This window comes from Xenopus laevis, chromosome 9_10S, assembly GCF_017654675.1.
Source record: "Xenopus laevis strain J_2021 chromosome 9_10S, Xenopus_laevis_v10.1, whole genome shotgun sequence".
In the NCBI taxonomy this organism is placed as follows: Eukaryota; Metazoa; Chordata; class Amphibia; order Anura; family Pipidae; genus Xenopus; species Xenopus laevis.
Window position 1 is genome coordinate 3,943,398 of NC_054388.1, and position 20,104 is coordinate 3,963,501.

A 20,104-nucleotide genomic window follows, 5' to 3' on the forward strand; every position below is an offset into this window, starting at 1 on the left:
GGGGGTTCTACCTGTTTGTTCTACTTGTTTATGTCACTCTATGGCTCTGTCTCTCCAGTCATTCCCAACAAAATTTTACTTCGAGACTTTAGGCTGGCGCAGTAAGTTCAGTATAAAAAATACTTTCAAGCCATATACATTTTAAAGGTTTAGTTGTCCTTTAAAAGGGAAATTCGGATGGATATATGTAGCAGGAGAGCGGTATCTCAGCAACTTTACAAATGGTAATAGAAACCAGAAAGGAGGCTAAATGCAAAGCTCGATTTTCATTTTGACTATTTTTCTCGGTTTATCTTCTATTAAAGGGATACTGTCATGGGAAAACATGTTTTTTTCAAAATGCATCATTTGATAATGCTGCTCCAGCAGAATTCTGCACTGAAATCCGTTTTTCAAAAGAGCGAACAGATTTTTTTATATTTAATTTTGAAATCTGACATGGGGCTAGACATATTGTCAGTTTCCCAGCTGCCCCCAGTCGTGTGACTTGTGCTCTGATAAACTTCAGTCGCTCTTTACTGCTGTACTGCAAGTTGGAGTGATATCGCCTCCCCCCCCCCCAGCAGCCTAACAAAAGAACAATGGGAAGGTAACCAGATAACAGCTCCCTTACACAAGATAACAGCTGCCTGGTAGATATAAGAACAACACCCAATAGTAAAATCCAGGTCCCACTGAGACACATTCAGTTACATTGAGTAGGAGAAACAACAGCCTGCCAGAAAGCAGTTCCATCCTAAAGTGCTGGCTCTTTCTGAAATCACATGACCAGGCAAAATGAGCTGAGATGCACCTACACACCAATATTACAACTAAATACACTTGCTGCTTCAGGAATGACATTTTATATTGTAGAGGGAATTATTTCCAGTGTAAACAGTGTCATTTAGAAACAAAAACGACGTCATAAAAATCATGACAGAATCCCTATTAGTTCATCTCTTGATTATTATTCACGGTGATATTAAAGCAGATCATAAAAACAGCTTCATTAGGATGGAAATCGTTTTCAAAAACAAAGACAAATTGCCATTAAACGGTAAATAGAAACCCGTCACCTTCAAGGAAAAGGAAGAATTTCTCTCGCATCTTGGGAAACTTTCCTCGTCTAAGTGAATAAGTTTACCTCTCTTTTGTGAAGCCCGTTATCATTCGTTACTTTTTGTACTTTTTGGTACATTTTATTTATTTATTTATTTTTGTAAAGCTAATAATACAATCTCTTTATCGTGCCAGTGACTTTCTGATTTATTTCCTTGCGGCTGTGGATGGAATATAATGCAGCTGCTTTTTCTTGCTGTTTTTCAAAGCACAGATTGTTCTCAGCTGCACATGGATTTTATTTTTATTGGATCATTTCAACCAAATCATTTTTGTCTATTTGATGTGCCCAACTGATCCTTATTGTTTCCATGGGAAGACACCTAGCACACCGGCTCGTTCTCGTTAATATCTTGTAGATATTAATACTTTCTATTTTAGAGCATTTATTTGTGCCGACACGGACAGGGGTATTGAAACGATAGCAGGGGAAATCAAATGGGATTAAGTGGAATTGTCAGGTTTTCAAACTCTTAGCAGAATTAGGATAAACAGCAAACAGCAGAAAAACAGAAATTTCAGCCCCAAAAAGTTGACTCTTGGCTGTGCACCTTGGCCCTCCAATTCTAAATGTAGGGGCAGATTTATTGTCAGTTGAACTGTGGAATCTGTACAGCTTCTCAGCAGTTTGTAATACAGGCATGGGACCTGTTATCCAGAATGCTCAGGAGCTGGGGTTTTCCAGATAACGGATCTTTCCATAATTTGAATCTTCGTTCCTTAAGTCTACTAGAGAATCCTGTAAACATTAAATAAACCCAATAACCTGGTTTTGCCAATGATATCTTAGCTGGGATCAAGTACAAGCTACTATTTTATTATTACAGAGAAAAGGGGAATCATTTTTTAAATATTTGAATTATTTGGATAAAATGGAGTCTATGGGAGACAACTTTTCCTTAATTTGGAGCTTTCTGGTTTCCGAATAACGAATCCCATACCTGTGTATAAAAAAGTTTTTGATTGATTATAGCTGAGATCTGTGTCAGTTCAAGTTTCACTCATTAGAAAGCATTCTACTTTATGGGGTGTTAGTGCTTGGGGCTGGTCAGCAACAGCGCTGAGCATTATCACCCATCTGAATTCTTATTCAGGCTTCAGTTCATCTGAAAGGGAAAAAATACCACTGATTTCTGACTCATTCAGTTGGGGTTATGTAAAAAAGGTACATAAACATTATCTATCTATATATATATATATATATATATATATATATATATATATATATATATATATATATATATATATATATATATATATATATATATATATATATATATATATATATATATATATATATATATATATTTAGATAATGTTTATATCCAATTTAAAAAAGTAGCATCTATTGGCTTCTAGCATTCACTGTTACTTTTTTCTTTCCAACGAGTAGCGGATATAGTAGAAGGTAATCAGTTAAACAACAACTTTTATTTGTGTTCAATCTATACATCAAAACTGCATCTCTTTTGTTTTTGAGAAAAGGGCCTCTTTCTGATGAATAAATTGTAGATGGAACTGGTTTTAAAAAAAAAATCCATTTTGCCATTATGTCTAGTTGGCCGTTTACCGTAACTGTTCCTGGAATTACAAAATGCATCGTGGTTGCAAATAGTAGGCGAGATAATAGGGAAGCTTTAACCAAGAAATACATCATTTGTGCAATTTCATAATATATCTAGCTGGTTTAAGCTAATGCTAATAAATTGCACTGATGTTGAGTTATTTGTAAATTTCACTGAAAGCAATATTCATCTGACTATTTATATTCTCCGCTCTGCTGGTTTTGACTCTCCAGCAGAAGGCCAGTTAATTAACAGACGTGGAGGAGGACAGATGTCTTCTACTCATTTCAAAAATCTGAACCATAAGTCCGGATATAAAAAGCCAGACAGATGCTACTTTTTCAGTGTTTAAAGGCCATTGATTATAAATCAAGAACATACGCCACCATGTTCCTTATCATTTGAACCCTGAAGAGTACTTTTTTTTTTATTGGAACCTCTAGTTGAGTTTTCCTCATCACGGCTGCTTCCACTGACACATATGAACACTGCTTTGTATATTAAAGGTTCCCAGTGTAGAAGAACTTGTGACTTTATGTAACGCAAAATAACATTTGGAATTTCGTTCTTCCCTTAAATGGAATTTCAGCAATAATTCACTCAGAGGAGGAATTACCAATGTATAAAGCAGGAAGAAAGCAGAGTAATTTTAATTTATTGATACTTGATCTCCCTTTTATACATGACGCAGTAACAAATTTTTGGAACTGAAGAGTCACGGCTGGTTTGAGTTTGACGATAGAGAAGACATTATCACTCTAAACACACTTCTAAATGGCAGCCAAGCTCATCATTGGCTTCCGCTCCCTCAAAAATGTTAATCATTCACCAACAAGAAAATCCTGGAGATTTCTATCGTATTAATGAATTTTTCCAGGATAAACAAAACTCATGGTAAATTTTATGGTATCTTGGTTTATGCATGTGGAAGAAAAGTAATTGATAGTCATCGATATAACCTAAAAGCTCATTTAAACTCTACCTTTTCCACTCTGTTGAATGAATGATATAAACAGGTTTATTGCATTGAGTGCATTTCAGTCTATGTCTTTTCAGTCTCTTCATCTCTGATCCGCCCCTTCCTTCTCCACCTCTCTTCCGTCCCAATAAATTTAAAGTGGCCTTAAGAAATCCAATACAATCAGCTTTTTGTTTTCAAATGAGTAATGCATGCTAATTTTTTAAGATGAAAACTCTATAAAGGACTATACATATTTCATGAATGTTCAATGTAGTTTTCCAGTCTTCAGGGTTGCTACATTAATATATGTATTGTATATTCAGTTGTGGCAGAAACGTATCCTACTGGGAAAAGAGTCATCTCTCAGATCATGTATAAAACAGAATTTTTGTGGATTATTCTAACTCCTAAAACCCCCTAAAACCTTTTTTTTATTCTGTCAAAATACAAATGTCTTCTTAAAACAGGTCAACCAAAACAGCTCTTGAAGATGTTTCTCAATGTATTTTGGTTCTGATATTTATTTGTTCCAGCTATTTGATAGGATGGGCCAGAAAGCATGCCAATAAATGTTTCTAGTTGTGAGGAGCTTTGTTACCTGGAGGCACAGCTAAAGCAGAAGCCTGGGTTTCACTTCTGATTAATTACAATAAATGATCACTAATAATGTCTTTTTTCTTTGTTTGTTAGAAATATCACATGTTGAAGGTATAGTTTTATGATTTTTTCTGCTTTTTATCTTCTAAGAAGGCATTACTGGTTTAATTTATAATTTTCATGTCACCTTCATCTTTTAAGGTGACCATACATGGAGAGATCCGCTCGTTAGGTGGCCATGCATAGAGAGATCTACTCATTTGGCGATGTCGCCAAACGAGCGAATCTCCCTCCGATATGCCCACCTTGAGGTGGGCAATATCGGGCTGATCTGATCGTGGGCCCTAGGCCCAATGATCGGATCCTAACGATGCCTAACGGGCGGTCGGATCGCGGGACCGCATCAACGAACAGATGCGGCCGCGATCCGACTGGATTTTTAGTCCCTTCCGATCGAGTTCAGTTGGACATGGTCACAGCTTAGGAGGCACTTTTTGACATTAGCATGACCATCCAACCGCCAACCAACCACCACTAAGGATTATAGGCTTTTGCATAAATCAGGTGGTGCCGTCATCGTTACTTTATGTGTGAAGAAGCAAAGATGTTCAATGTTCTTTGAGCAATTGTGCTTCCCTAAACTTCACAAATATACATTTTTTTGGTTATCTTTACAAAATAATTGAAGCAGTTGTGTAACAATATTTTGTGCAGTGGAGCTAAGAGCAAAATGTTGATGTAATGAAATGTTATACCCAGCATTCCTTTCTTTTTTTAAAGCTTGGCTTGTGTTCCATATCTGAAGGTATTGATCTATCACAAGATCATATAAATGCTATTAAAGCTTTTACCTTGCCAACAAAATGTTTGTCGTTTGTTTGCCCTCTAACAAGGGTAGCAGAAGACATGTCTCTTCAGCCAAGTTTCCCTCTGAAATCTTTCATATTGCTTGAGAAATGTGTAGTTATAGACATTTGTTTGCCAATATGTCTAATACATCTCTCCTATGAAATCTAATTAAATTAAAAAGAGAGTATTTTCTCCTTAAACTACAATCACTCAGTGTTATATATGGCTTCCAGTGACTTTTGTTTTTGAGTGCCAAGGAGGCTGTCATATTGAAGTCCTTGTTCTTTAGTTAAGGATTAAGTGCTGGAAAGAGACTTTGTGTTGTGTTTCTACAGGAAACTGCACTGCCCCAGGAACTTCATCCATGTCAACCTCTTTGTCTCGTTCATCCTCCGTGGAATCGCTGTGTTTATTAAAGACGCTGTTCTCTTTGCCGATGAGAATGTAGACCACTGTACCATGTCAACGGTAAGGACCTAGCATTATATGCTTCATAAGCGGAGAACTTTATTTCTAGAATAAAAACATACACCAAACCCTGAATATACATTTGGCCAGTTGGATCTGTATTACCATTTTTTCTTACAGGTGGGTTGTAAGGCGGCTGTAGTGTTTTTCCAATACTCAGTCCTTGCAAACTTCTCTTGGCTGCTGGTGGAAGGAATGTATCTACACACTTTGCTCACACTCACGTTTACTTACCAGAGAAAGTACTTCTGGTGGTATATAGTCATTGGATGGGGTAAGTATGACACATAAACATGCTGTCACATTTCCATAGGGCTTGATTAAAGCCATTCTACACAGAAAATCATTGAATATCACCCCAAAAATAGGGTTCAGGGTGTTCTTTTTAATGGAAAATATACAGGTTGCATATATTTATTTTTAATATAGTCAGGAACATATACCAGAATGTAGAGTCTTACGTGGAACCAATTTTTGAGACTCAACCCAACCACGACCCGAACCACAAACCCACATATTTACTGGCTTGGATCCACTACCTGACCCGCAACTGCCTTATCCGCAACCCGATCCGCAAACCGCCATTAAACAGGAAGTGCTATTGCTGCATACCAGAAGTGACATCATCAGTGGGTGGAGACAGAAAAACATTTAGTAAAATTTTAAAAGGCGTAAAATATAGACACTATAACATAAGTTAAAAAATATAAATGAGACCCGCGACCCACATCTATAACTGCACCCGATAATCCCACCCTCATTGTGCAAGGTACCAGCTTATTTTGTGGGTAGCCCATGGTACTCAACCCACTGCAGGACTCTATCAGCATGGGCTCAAGTCATAGTGGCTTATTATCATGACACAAAAATGTTCCTGAGACCAATTGTGTCTTCAATGTGCTACAAATTTGTATGTGTCAGCCTTTTGTATTCAAACTCATCACCCCCTACCCATTCCTCCAAGTCACCATGGGAGGCCAACCTTACGGATTTAGAACCACAACTATTTTATGTTTACATATTTATTACTGGTGCTGAAAATGTTTCCCTCTTATACCATGTGTTTTTGTGGACTAACCAATTGACTAATATCATTGCAGGTGCCCCAGCTCTCACCATTTCAGTATGGATCAAAACAAGAATTCAGTTTGACAATACAGGGTGAGAGGCCAGGAGAAAGCGTGGGAATAAAATAGAGAGTTTATGATAATGTGGGATAGGAAATTGTGTGAGGGAGACTAAGGTAGGCTGGAATTCTAAATGCTTTCCAAGTGGGGGTAGATGGTAGGAGGTGTATGAGAAAAGAGATATATGTAGAGTATATTTGTATAAGTAAGGAAAACAGGTAGGTAAGTGGGGGTAAAAAGGAGCAGTGTGTATGGGGGAATCGAGGGGAGAGAAGTGGTTGCATTAGAGGGAAGATAGACAAAAGTCTATGAGAAAAGAAATGGGGAGTATGTTCTAAAACATTTCTTTTTCTCAGGTGCTGGGACGACTATGAAAGCATTTACTGGTGGATCATCAAGACCCCAATACTACTTGCAATATTTGTAATCATTACTTTTTTTGGTTCTTCTCTATAACCAGACCCCCTCGACATACACTCATTACCCATGGATGATGTCGTTCGTTTGAACAGTGGCATTTTATGTGATTGTAATTACCTTTGTCATGTCCTCTTGAAGTTGTGCCAATTTAACTAAATAAGCACAGACATTGTTCAATTTCTTGAGTTGACTCCACACGCATCAATGGTCAAGTAAGGCAACATACTGGATTTTATGCAATATGGTAGCCAGATATTTGGCCATACTGCCTGAGGTCTGTAAACAATATCATTCCACCTGGTCCATTATTCATATTCTTTGCTTTTATCAGGATAGAGTGGTAGATGTTGTAGGGAGGCTGGAGTTTATAGACAAACTGATGACTTCTAGGTGGCTCTAGTTATGCTTGTAGCTCTGTGATTGATGAGCCACATGGAAGACCAGTTATCAAAGAGCTGTTGAGTGTGAGGTGACACATTTTGGTGAAGGGTCCTAAGAACTACTACTAGTTTATTTTGCCCTCAAGTATCTGACTTTGCAGCATAGTATATAAACAAAGAAAATTTTCAAGGAAGGACGTCAGGGGAATCCCAGGATGGAACTGGCCTAAATCACTTAGGAGGTCCTATGATCAAGAAAAGTCCTTCAATTTGCATGAGGGGTCAGCTGAAGGACTTAAAAAGCATAATTAGTCTGCAAGACTCTGCAATTATATGGTCTCATATAAAATTAGCCTTCAAGTGTCTAGCCTGGTGACAAGAGTGTCTGATCAAATTCAATTAATTTGAGAGATTGATTGTGTCTGTTTATGTTCTACAACAGATCAACTTCATCATATTTCTCAATGTGATCAGAATTCTTATCCAGAAGATCCGATGCCCAGATATCAGCAAAAATTATAAACAGCAGTACATGTAAGTAGTTCTCCTGAAGGTGTACTGATTTTAATAAATGAATCATGTGACAGAGCCATTTATACTATTCCAATGGGCAGCAACAAAAGATTTTGTATTTCATACACTATTAATTGGGTTGTTTATTGGCATGGCATGAGAGAGTTCAGGAACCGGTTTGGTAATGCAGGAACCTTTCGGTCCAAACTTCCAAATGTGAGAATAAATAAATAATAGTCAATCTGAAACTCTAGAGGTGCAATTAGTACCAGACCCTGAACCCCCTTACAGCCATGATTGGTTGGAAGATTAGGTTGACATTGAGTGTTGGATTGGACATCCTTGATGTAAAGGGCATACTAGATATTTTAATCTGATGAAAAACCCAGAGAGGGGGAGTGACTATATACCTTGTTCAACGTGAGTGTTGAGAATAGATCTTGCACCGAACTTGTGCCTGTAGATTTAATCACATAAAATCTATGGTTTTTGCTATTTCTTGAGCTAAACAGGGAAATTGGTCACCTGCAAGGTAAATAAGATTTTCTAGCATACAAATTCATCCTTTTATCCTTTGTTGTGACTGTTTTGTTAGAGGATGTTCATTATGCAGATTTTCTGTGCACTAGTAATCTACTTATCTACCTCACAAGGAGCACTCATAGAGTATCTTTAGTTTCCCTGTTTGTCCTATTCAATTCAAGAAATAACAAAAAAAGAGTTTGTCATGGTTAAAACATTTTTTTCATGTGATGGTCTTGGTTTCTTGAGCTACCATTGGTTACAGAAATCGCCAGTGGAAAGCAATTCAGACAGCCCATCAGAAGTTCAAAACTCTGGGAGGCCTTTTTAAAGGGATACAGTCATGGGAAAAAACATTTTTTCAAAATGAATCAGTTAGTAGTGCTGCTCCAGCAGAATTCTGCACTGAAATCCATTTCTCAAAAGAGCAAACAGATTGTTTTATATTCAATTTTGAAATCTGACATGGGGCTAGACATTTTGTCAATTTCCCAGCTGCCCCAAGTCATGTGACTTGTGCTCTGATAAACTTCAATCACTCTTTACTGCTGTACTGCAAATTGGAGTGATATCACCTCCCTCAACAGCCAAACAAAAGAACAATGGGAAGGTAACCAGATAGCAGCTCCCTAACACAAGATAACAGCTGCCTGGTAGATCTAAGAACAACACTCAATAGTAAAAACCCATGTCCCACTGAGACACATTCAGTTACATTGAGAAGGAAAAACAGCAGCCTGCCAGAAAGCATGTCTCTCCTAAAGTGCAGGCACAAGTCACATGACTGGGGGCAGCTGGGAAATTGACAAAATGTCTAGCCCCATGCCAGATTTTAAAATTGAATATATAAAAATCTGTTTGCTCTTTTGAGAAATGGATTTCAGCGCAGAATTCTGCTGGAGCAGCACTATTAAGTGATGTGTTTTGAAATTTTTTTTTCCCATGACAGAATCCCTTTAAGAAAAATCTAATTTTTCAATTTCTTTCTTTTTGTTCGAAAAAATGTGAAATCACCGTGAGCTTTCAAGCAAAAACTGCAAACAAGCAAATTCCAAATAGTGAGGCGGAGAGGAAAGAGAAATAAGTGGATTTGTGAGGCATTTTATTAATACTGCAGTGCAGATAATACCATGCGACTGTGGCGGAACAGGAGGGATCAAGCCTTGCGTCTCGACTATTGCATCTTGCTTCAGCAGTTTCTCTCATTACAGATCAGCAATGAAATTAACTTTGGATTGATCTGTAACTCTGTACCTTTCTCTATATCGCAATGCTAATATCTTTTAATTTAGGTAACGCCATTCTTTTTTGTGTCGTAAACACGCCATGCGACTGAACGGAACCGGCATGCTACAGACAGAACAGGTTTTTAGAGATGAACCCATTGCTTCCAGTTTAGAATTTAGGGGGACAAATCTATTTGTCGTGAGGGACTGGCCTGCCGAAAACCGGGACTTATCCAGGTGGGCCCTGGTGTTATTCCCAAGGGAAGAAAAATAAATGTGTTCCTCAACTCAAGTTTTAATCAGACTATATGATCTGTTTACCTCGGATCCCGGAGGAAGGTAGCTGATCCAGGAGAACTGATGGTAACAGGAACCTCTCTATGGCTCCGGTATTCACCGACGCCCTTTTGGGGCCCCGGGCTTTCTGCTGCGGAGGTGGTAGAGAAGCCAGGCAAGTTACCAGGAGCGAAGTAACAAGGGATCAGGCAAGGCGTAGTCAAGTGCAGGCAAAGGTCATTTCCAGAAGACGGGTTTCAGAGAAGCAAAGTACCAAGGGGTCAGGCTAAGGTCTAGTTAAATGCAGGCAGAGGTCGGATTCAGGCAGCGAAGGTTCGGAGGTCAGGAAAACAGGCAGAGGTTCAAAACCAGGAAACTCGAACAACCAGGGCTTTAGCAGGAACAGCAGGAACTGAAGCCAGCTTGGGCAATGTGAGGAGGAAGAGGAAGGTATTTAAGGGAACAGGAACCAATCAGGAGCAGGCTGAGGAAGACAGACACATCAGGGACCAATAGGAAGCCAAGCACCCAAATAAGAGGTCATTGCTCCTAAGTATGCGAGCGTCCATTCCTGAGCAGGCAACCGATTTGACGTGTGCCTGCGCTCAAAACCAGTGCCGGGTGTTACAATAACCTTGAGCACCTTCAACAGTTAGAATTTCTTAAACTATTGTCTACTAGCACCCTGCTAGTGATAGGTGTCTCCCCCAGAACTAAATTCATGGGGAGTGCTGGTTTTCCATTCTAGACATGGGCCAGTGCTGAGAAGCGCAATACCAGGGGCAAATGTTCTAGACATCTTTTGAATGTATTGTAAAGTCCCATTTTAGATGCCAATGAGGAGCGAGCCAAGGGAAATGTTGAACGTCTATTATGTCTCTCGGAATATGTTCCAGAAGGCTTACATTACTATTATGATCCAAAGTTCTGTCTGTTTGATTATTTTTGTGCACTGTATGGACAATTCTACAGGAAAATTTGAGGATACACTGCCCCTTGCATTGGTATAACCATAATATCCTAAAACCGTCTCTTTATACCTTCAGGAGGCTTGCAAAGTCTACGCTTCTCCTCATCCCTCTTTTTGGGGTCCATTATGTTATCTTCGCACTCTTTCCTGAGCACATTGGTATCTGGGCAAGAATGTATTTTGAACTCGTCCTTGGATCCAATCAGGTGATGTTCTAATTTTGTAAGATACAGTAGATCTAAGCAGAATGGACAGGTAGCATTCTGGAATAGAAAGAGTATCTTGCCTTTGGGTCAGAATGGGGTGAAAGGAGAGAGTTCTCTGGAGTTAATGAGGAGATGAAGAGTGTTCCATGTAGACTAGAAGTAATGAAGCTGAAGTTCACCAATCGAAGTTGTAGAAAAGTGAGAGGCACCAAATTGCTGACTTGCAGCTGTAAACAGAGAGAGAGTCACCAGCATGAATTAGACTGCAGGGTAAAATCTGACCCTACTGCAGCCTATGTGACGCCAATAGAAAAAAGTCATGGATAAGGTCCAGCAGCCCATGGAGAGAGGAGAGGTTGTATAATCCCATCCTGTTCTTCTCCAACGTCTTTCAGAGCAAGGGAAAGTAATATTAGCGTTGGCTTATCGCAATCATTCTGTAGATGGGGATTTATTTGCAAGGCATAAATAAGGACTGTAATGGTCCTGTGAAGTGGAGGAAAGCTTCAAATGATTTTTGTGATTGTTGGTTTGGTAAATGAAAAACACCCCTGGTTTTAAGAGCTAGAGTACATCCAAATTGCTCAGGGTAATTGTCCTGGCTTGATTTTTGCTAATGTCCTCTGATAGAATGGCTTAAAGTAATTTCAATGGGAAGCGGTTACGTATTCTCTGAAAGATAAAGGTTACAGAATCACTTGCATAAAAGCAGATTGGAGCATTTCTGGGAGATGCGTTGTTTGGAAAAAACTGCAGATGCTCAGTCATTTAACTGGTTCATCACCAAATCTCACCCATTTGGCCAAAAGCTCTTTTTAATATGTGATTCTCCCTTATTCCTATATTGCATAACATTAAACATAATGACAGAGAAAGCCTGTTCAATAGAATAGAAACTTTGCAGAAAGAGAGAGATTAGTCACAGGGGGACTGCAAAATAATAAGTCAGTCTCAGGACCTATAAACAGGCAAAATTAATCCCTAAAGTTGATGATGTTTTTCTTATTCAAGAACTTAATTTGTATTATGAGCCTAAGGTTACACCGTTTGTTATCCACAGAAATCCCCAAATCCCTCTCAATTAAGGACCCCCCCCAAATGTTCTCATTTTCATTCTTTGTTCCTATTGAATCATTAACATGACTTTATTTTCTGTTGTCCTAACAGGGATTCATAGTCGCTTTGCTCTACTGCTTCCTCAATGGAGAGGTGAGAATAACACAGAAACTTTAGTTTTTTGAGGGGACCTCAGTGTATATTTTCAGTGTCCTCGTTTTCATGCATCTTTCTATTTTTGTTTTAGTAAACTTGGGGAAGTATAGCTCCTGCTGTGCTTTGCATAGTACAAAACACTGCAGAGCCAAATTCCTTCTTCCAAGTTGGGTCAACATAGAGTAAGATGATTGGTCATCCTGGGCCTGCGTTGCACCATGTGATGAGTCATCTATAAGCCATTTAGAGCACTTGGCATTGAACTGAAGTATTTTGGCCCATCAGAAACCAAACCTCTAGGGCTCCCTAGTCCTGCAGACCATTGCATAAACCCCCATGCTGTATGCCAAGCAGGACTGGGATCCACCAAGATTTTCTCCAGGGTCCCAATGGGCCAGTCTGACTCTGAGAGTACTATACATGCAATCTGATTGCGTTGATGTTGATGGCTGTGGTCTGTAACACCTTTCACCTCTAATATTCTATCACAATAGAAAATGGGAAGGTCCAGACAGCCACATCACATATATATATTATGCCAAGGGTTACATTAATGCAAACCTGTGTGTTATTATACACTCTCTTTTATGATGTATTTCATTGTGCATGCCCGATTAAAGAAATGCAGCTTATTGTACTGGCTGGAGCAAATTGCACTGGGGAGATCGGTGAGAGGTAATATGTTCAGAAAATAGAAAAACTAAAGCAAAAAGTGACATTATTGGATTATACTGTTAAAATATAGGTTAGAAGCCTGGGAGTTATTTTGAGTGGCATAATAAATAAATCTGGGGGAGAGCTAGATGGAGTTACTATTTTTGTTAGCGGCAAAAGTATGACCTTATGTATTCTCTCCGAATGAAAATTATTTGACCCCACCACTGTCCAGAAACACCTGAGCAGTAACACAGTGGTGAGATGGTCGAGGAGCCTACATGGTTGAAGTGCTGATCTATGTACAATATGATTGTGAAAAAGTTCCGGCAACTTTTCTGATGGCTTATTTCTTGGTACCTGAGTGTAAGCTCACATCTATCACTGGGTTCTGATGCCATAACCCATCATTTTATATGGTTAATAATGATAATAATAATGATAAGCAAAACTAGCACATTGCTCCACATCCTTCCACTTGGACTTGAGGAGTGGTGATCCAAATTATGGAATTATGGAAAGACAGGAAGGAAGGAAGGAAGGAAGGAAGGAAGGGAGGGAAGGATCTTTCCTAGACTTTATTAATTAATTCTATATCTGTGAGTACAGTGGTCCTTTGATTAGGAAAACCCTAATGAAATGGCATCAACGTTTAATTAGCTATATAATATAAATTATAGAATAATTTGCAGGATATTTTCACGTACTACCTTGAAGATCTATGGTATGTACAGTATATCCAAAAATAGCATTGAGTTTTAACTTATTTGCCCTTAAATGGAAAAGCTGGAGGGCCTGCTCTATCCTTTGCACATCTGAACATTTATTCTTTGTTTATTTGTATTTTCCATATGGGTGGAAGATCCCTTTGGTGGCTTTCCATATAGATATGACTGCAGTCCAAGGTATTATAAGCAACCCAGTGGGGCACTAACCGATTTCATTATATTTTTATAGAAATATTTTATTCCAAATATTCAGGGGGCCCTAAGATGATTTTGCCGTGGGTCCCAACAACTTCTAGCTACTCCGTCGTTTCTCTACTGTTTCTACTTTCTAATGGCAAATGAACAAGAAAAAATATCTTAAGAACAGGGAGAAGGGCGGTGGAAAATAAATAACAGATTGTATCAGCACCCAGGCCAGAAAAGTCTCCCAACAAGCAAATAACATGGTTACAAAAATATGAAGAAGAAAAAAATACAATTGCTGCAATGAATCAAAAAGAAAAAAGTGACAGGCAGCGAGCGATAAATAAAGAAATCCAGGTGATGAGTTCAGTACGGAATGGTTGAGTAGAACCTGCAGGCTGATATTACACAGCAGATCTATTTTACTAGTTGGGTATCACATCATAATAGTATCACTAGAACTGGCAATAATTCACCACTAATCAGACCTCAGTAGATATCTCTGACCATTTTTTTTTTGAGCTTAGTATGACATAGTATTACACATCTTCTATAATCTAGCCAGTGTCCTTGTGTGATATCTGCAGTACAAACGATGTGGTTTGGGAGATGCACCCAACTTATATACATGGTAGGAGAATGTAGGGTTGACATGTCCTTCAAACATCTATGCAACAGGCACAAGTATGATCGTTATGTTGGATGATAATTTGGCAGAGTATGAATGTACAGGTATGAGATCCTTGATCCAGTAAACTCTATCCAAAAATCTCAGAATTGCGGAAAGGCAGTCTTCAATAGACGCCATTTTAATCAAATAATCCCAATTTTTCTCTTTAATAATAAAACCATAGCTTGTACGTGATCCCAACTAACATATATTTAGTTTATTTAATGTCTTTATTTCAAGAATTAGTTATTAGGAGGGTACTGCGTCCAAGATTTGGTTTGGAACTTCTCATTCCTTTTTTAAACCAAACCAAATCCAAACTCTTAATCACTGAGCAACTGAAAGCAACATTTTTTTGTTGTTGACAGATAGTACAGTTTTTGGTTTTCCTTAAAGGAGGAAAGTGTTCTTGCACTTGGGGGTGCCAAATGTTAGGCACCCTCAAGTGATTGTATTGACTTACCTGAAACCCCGGCCTGGTGCTCCTATCAGCAGATGATGGTGATCCTCTTCCATCTTCCTCTTTCTTCGTGCGGCTGCGCATGCCGAAATTTAACTAAAAAGTCAGCTATTTCGTTCAACTGTGCATGCACTTCCCCGGAAAATTTGAAGAAAGAAGAAGCCAGAAGAGGATCGCTCCATGGTGCTCACTGGAGGAACCCCAGGCTGATGGAAGCACCGGCCCGGGGTTTCCTTCTCCTTTAAAGCCTTCAACAATATCTTATTTGGAAGATTTGGTATTGGCCTAATCCAAATATTATGGATTTGGCAGATCCCTATTGGTTAATTATACTTCTTACTGGACAAGTTGGTGTCCTTTCATTCGGTTTGTTCCACATTCATATGTTATGTATATTAAAATTCTGTTTTCTATTTTCCTTACTGTGCAGCCAACCAAGCCTAAAGGTGCATCATAGATACAATAAAAAATGCAATTTCTTTTCATACTAAATCAATAATTGAAATGTTACTCATAACATTACCCTGAGCAAACAATTCATTAATTCTATGCTTAATTGAATTAGCTTATTGTAGTCGTACATTCCTACTACCGCATAAAAGCCCAGAGCTACACAAGGGAATATCTAAGGTGAAAACAAGATTTCGGAAATGCATCTGCAACAAATATCTTTATATTGAATTCCACCAAAATTGGCTCAAAGTTTTTAGCAAGATTCATCTTTGCTTAGATGGTATCAATAGCTTTAGACCATGGTTTTACAGTCCAAGCCCCATTATGAGGTCCAATGTGGTCAAAGCTCCCCTTATCTTATGAAAGTTTAAGACCTACAGTATATAAAAATGTTGCTTTATAAAATAATCTAGAATAGGAAAGAAGTGTTCACCCAAGATCTCAACCTGGCAGTGTGGTCTTCCTTGAGTATCTAAAGGTACAGAAGGCATTCTCCATAATATTACCTTGAATGGTCTTCATGCTGACCACCCAAGCCATTACTTTATAGAACCAGTTTTGTAACCTTTGTGTTGGGCTGATGTTGTTTGGGAGATTTTCTCTCAAACTGGACTTTCAGGTGTGTCTAGTAGAACAAATGGTCATTCTCAGTGTATCTCACCACCTCATGTGAGTCCCTTGCCACTGCTCCAAACCTACCCTAGGGGGGCAGTCTTATAGTTTGGCACCACTGCCCTAAAGCCTAAGATGTGTGCATTGTATTAGCAAGCCATTTAACAAATAAACACAACCCAAGGTGCCCTTGTTCCAATACTCATTCTATTCATATTTACTATAATGGGAAGCAGCTGTCAGGAGTTAAAGGCATTTTGGCATAGTTGTCACTGCTAGCAAGCCGAGGTGACCAAAATACATACATGTACACAAAATGTCAGAGAATAACTGACTTTCTCCCATTCAGGTCCAGGCAGAAATCCAGAGGCATTGGGGCAAGTGGCAGAGCTCATTGGAGAGCAATGTGTTTAACCTGGTGACACAAGATTTCACAGCATGAAGTCATAGGGAGTCGAGAGGCATCTCGAGAAGACCATCTAGGATGGTACAAAGTGAGACTAACTGTAATTCCTGGAATCTGTCATGCAAAAGTGAAATGCAGAGCTTTCAATGTTATTTAGGAAACGAGAACCCATCAAATCTTCATTGGGCCCCCCTCTTATCATCGGCTATGACACAACATGCATTGTGCTCAGTCTTCATAATGAGCTGAGTGTCCGAGAAGCCCAGTTGGGGGGCGTCTCCAAAACCTGTTATTGGAACTACAGGAACAATGGCAACATACTCAGTCCCCCTTTGATGAATCTGTCTGCATCATACTGATGCGTGTTCTCATCAAACCAACTTCATCTGCTAGAAGTACCCTGATAATCTCACCATCATACACAATTGCCACACTCATATTATATATATATGTATTAAACTCTGAAATATTTTTAGTTTCTATTCAATTTGTTCTTGTGTTTTCCCATGCCCAAACAACTAGTATAAAAACAGTTGGATTCTAGCAGTGACACCAGCTCCTGAACCCTCCCAGGAACAGCAGAAGCAATGGCAGGTGCTACTTTAGTCTGTCCAACCAAGTGGTCCACAGAAGTCTATGTATGACCTCTGATGTGGTTGTAATTGCAGAAGTACCATGATTTTGCAAGTGTTGTGGGTCACCCTTGATTCTACTGGGGGTTGCCATGAAATATTTTTTTACAGGGGGCCCAGGCCCATTTTGTTAATGACCCAGGACTAGTTGTCTGCCTCCTCCACTGCTTAAGAATTGCAGCTGCAGGAACCACTGCCTTAAGCCCACCACTTAATGCTCACAATTATCCAAATTTAGACATAATAGTGAATTATACTATGAATCATTCAGGTGAAAAAAATGACCCTTTGGCAAAAAATATTGCAAATGCACAGAGCAAACAACGCAGCGAACACATGGCACCTTGAATTCATGTTCAACATCCAGTGCAGACATATTTTCCCTGAAAATTCACAGAAAATTCATAGGAAAGTTTTAAGAATAAAAATGGTTAACATTTTGCCTTCCTTTGGGTCTCAAGATCTTGTACGCTAAAAAAAACACGGTCATAATATGAAACAGCTAATGTTAAATATGTATGAAACTAGAGCATCTCGTAAAATATCTCAAAGATTTGTAGAAGATTTGCACAGTTTTCAATGGTTGATTTCTGGAAGGTTTTTGAGAAAATTCTAAAAAAAAGGATATTGACGCTGCTTTATTTTAGACTATATTTCTAAAAGGAAACTGTTGCACAAGCTTCTCTCCTTAACAGCACAAAATCTGTATTTGACATGGTTTGTTTACCCTTTTAATTATTCTGTTGCATAATATATCCATCTGGTGCCTTCATCGTGCAGTAGACAGACAGATTTTGGGAGATTCTGGCCATTTCAGGCACCTTCCACATTAAGCTGTGCACTTACCAAAATCAAAAACTCCCAGAAAACATACAAAGGTGGTGAAATGTCTGCCAGGGTATATGTGTCCTTATACTTTAATGGAGTCCCTACACTCCTGCAGTCATGTCAACTGATGTCAACCTGGAACTTTTCAGGAGTCAAACAGCTTTAACCTCTCCTCCCCAAGGTAAAATAGCCTTCACCGCCGGGAAAAGCTCAGCCATTTCAGGAATTTGCACCCAAACCCATTGATAAATCATAGAAGTTGAACCTGGAATACTCAGAAGCAGCTGGAGGAGGAAGCACAATTGGAGGTTTGTGGAGTAGATCAAGGGCAGGGACATGGTTGGAGGCAGGGCATATGGAAATCTGGATCCCTTCAGTCCTGGTTGGCTGCCTGTGTTGTACAGACTTGCAAAGACTGTTACAGATGAACTTTGTGGCTTTGAGTCCCTTATAGATTTTCATTGTTTCCTAAAGCTCAGATGGCACAGTCAGTCATTTTTCTATAGGCCTATGTACATCTAGGACAGATAAATAGCAGAGTCACATTAGCAAACCCACAGGCCTCAACATTTATTTTCCCTTCTGGAGAAGGGATGAAGCCAGAACAATGAAGTGAAGCTTTATGTATCTACACAGGGTTGGATTTCTATCTTTTGCACCCCTAGGCCGGCTGCTTGCACTTCATCCAACCCACTATTCCTAAGGCTTGACCATAGGACTTTTCTGACTTGACTTTGCCAGTTGGTTTAGTGGTTACATTAGCTCAGTGACCCCCAACCAGTGGCTCGTGAGCAACATGTTGCTCTCCGACCCCTTGAATAAGCAGGTGCTTATTTTTGAATTCCTGGCTAAAAGGCAAACTTTAGTTGCATAAAAACCATGAGTAGTGCCAAACAGATCCACCTGTAGTCTGCCAGTACACTTAGGAGCTATCAAATACCAAATCACAGCCCATATTTGGCACCCCAGGAACTTTTTGCATGCTTATGTTGCTCTCCAACCATTTTTAGCATTTGAATATCGCTCACAGGTTAAAAAGGTTGGGGACCCCTGCATTAGCTTGTGGTGGAAATAAGAACGGTCTTCTACTTTGGCCAGGGCCTGCCATGTTGTGTAACTTGCTTATCTGTTTTTTTTTTGTGGCCGCGATCAGGTCGGTGGGGAGGGCACCCAGGGTTTCAGCAGGAGCTGGTCTGGGATGGCAGGGTCCACTAATCCTACTAGTTGGCCCAGTCCGACCCTGGTGTTGTACCATCTTAGCCATAGATCCAAACCAGAAAATAAAGAGAATGGGATGCCTTTTATTGGCTAACTAAGTAGATTATAAAATGTGAACTTTTGAGTCTACTGCCCTGCTTCAGGCATGGTATCATTTTGGGCTAAATACAGGCAGTTTTAGTTAAAGCCAATGATAATTGTCACTCAGGTTCTTCAGTTCTTCTGTAGGACAGCAGGAACAATAGGGTGAGATGATAATACAAAATATTATATCCAGCTTCATTATACATCATTTGAAAAGGTATTTCTCGTAGTCGGCAGGATTCGAACCTGCGCGGGGAAACCCCAATGGATTTCTAGTCCATCGCCTTAACCACTCGGCCACGACTACTGCAATGTGTTTGTGTTTTTATATATAGGGAAAACCTATGTAGAATCTGTAAAATCTATAGTTACAGGGACACAATGGTCTTCCAAAATCTGATTTTGTCATTTTAACCATTGCCATTTCCCCTGTATTTAAAATAAATAATTAAAATAATAATAGGAGGCATGAACAATCAATGATCGTGAATCCACTGATTTCATAAGGCAGCATAGAACATCGTATAACATTTTCCCACAAAAAAAAAATCTCAAAAGCTGTATATACGTTTTTGCTAGTCATGAAGCTACACTATATTTGCCTATTTATGAAGTGGCCAGCAGAGGGCGCTGCAGAGGATTGGCAGAAAATTATCTGACAGTTTACAGTTTTAACAGCATTATTGTTATGCATTTGTTTTCCTTTGAAACTATCCCGATAGCAGGAATTAGCAGGAATTAGTAGAATATCACACTTGAACAAAAATGTACAACAAAAATGTT

The 20,104-nt window shown here is 39.1% G+C and overlaps 1 protein-coding gene and 1 non-coding gene across 2 annotated transcripts in view; one reads left to right on the top strand and one right to left on the bottom strand.

The window, feature by feature from the left end:
* LOC108702363 (vasoactive intestinal polypeptide receptor) overlaps positions 1-16,741 on the top strand; it is a 30,043-nt gene extending 13,302 nt beyond the window's left edge. Inside the window, exons 6-13 of the mRNA XM_041578796.1 lie at positions 5,409-5,541; positions 5,662-5,815; positions 6,642-6,702; positions 7,025-7,091; positions 7,911-8,002; positions 11,052-11,181; positions 12,349-12,390; positions 16,503-16,741. Of these exons, the coding sequence (XP_041434730.1) occupies positions 5,409-5,541; positions 5,662-5,815; positions 6,642-6,702; positions 7,025-7,091; positions 7,911-8,002; positions 11,052-11,181; positions 12,349-12,390; positions 16,503-16,595 (772 nt within the window). The 3' untranslated portion in view covers positions 16,596-16,741. The remainder of the gene's footprint in view (positions 1-5,408; positions 5,542-5,661; positions 5,816-6,641; positions 6,703-7,024; positions 7,092-7,910; positions 8,003-11,051; positions 11,182-12,348; positions 12,391-16,502) is intronic.
* Positions 16,742-19,546: 2,805 nt separating this feature from the next.
* Positions 19,547-19,628, bottom strand: trnas-aga. The gene has a single exon. It is a non-coding gene; the product is annotated as a tRNA-Ser (tRNA).
* Positions 19,629-20,104: the final 476 nt, after the last annotated feature.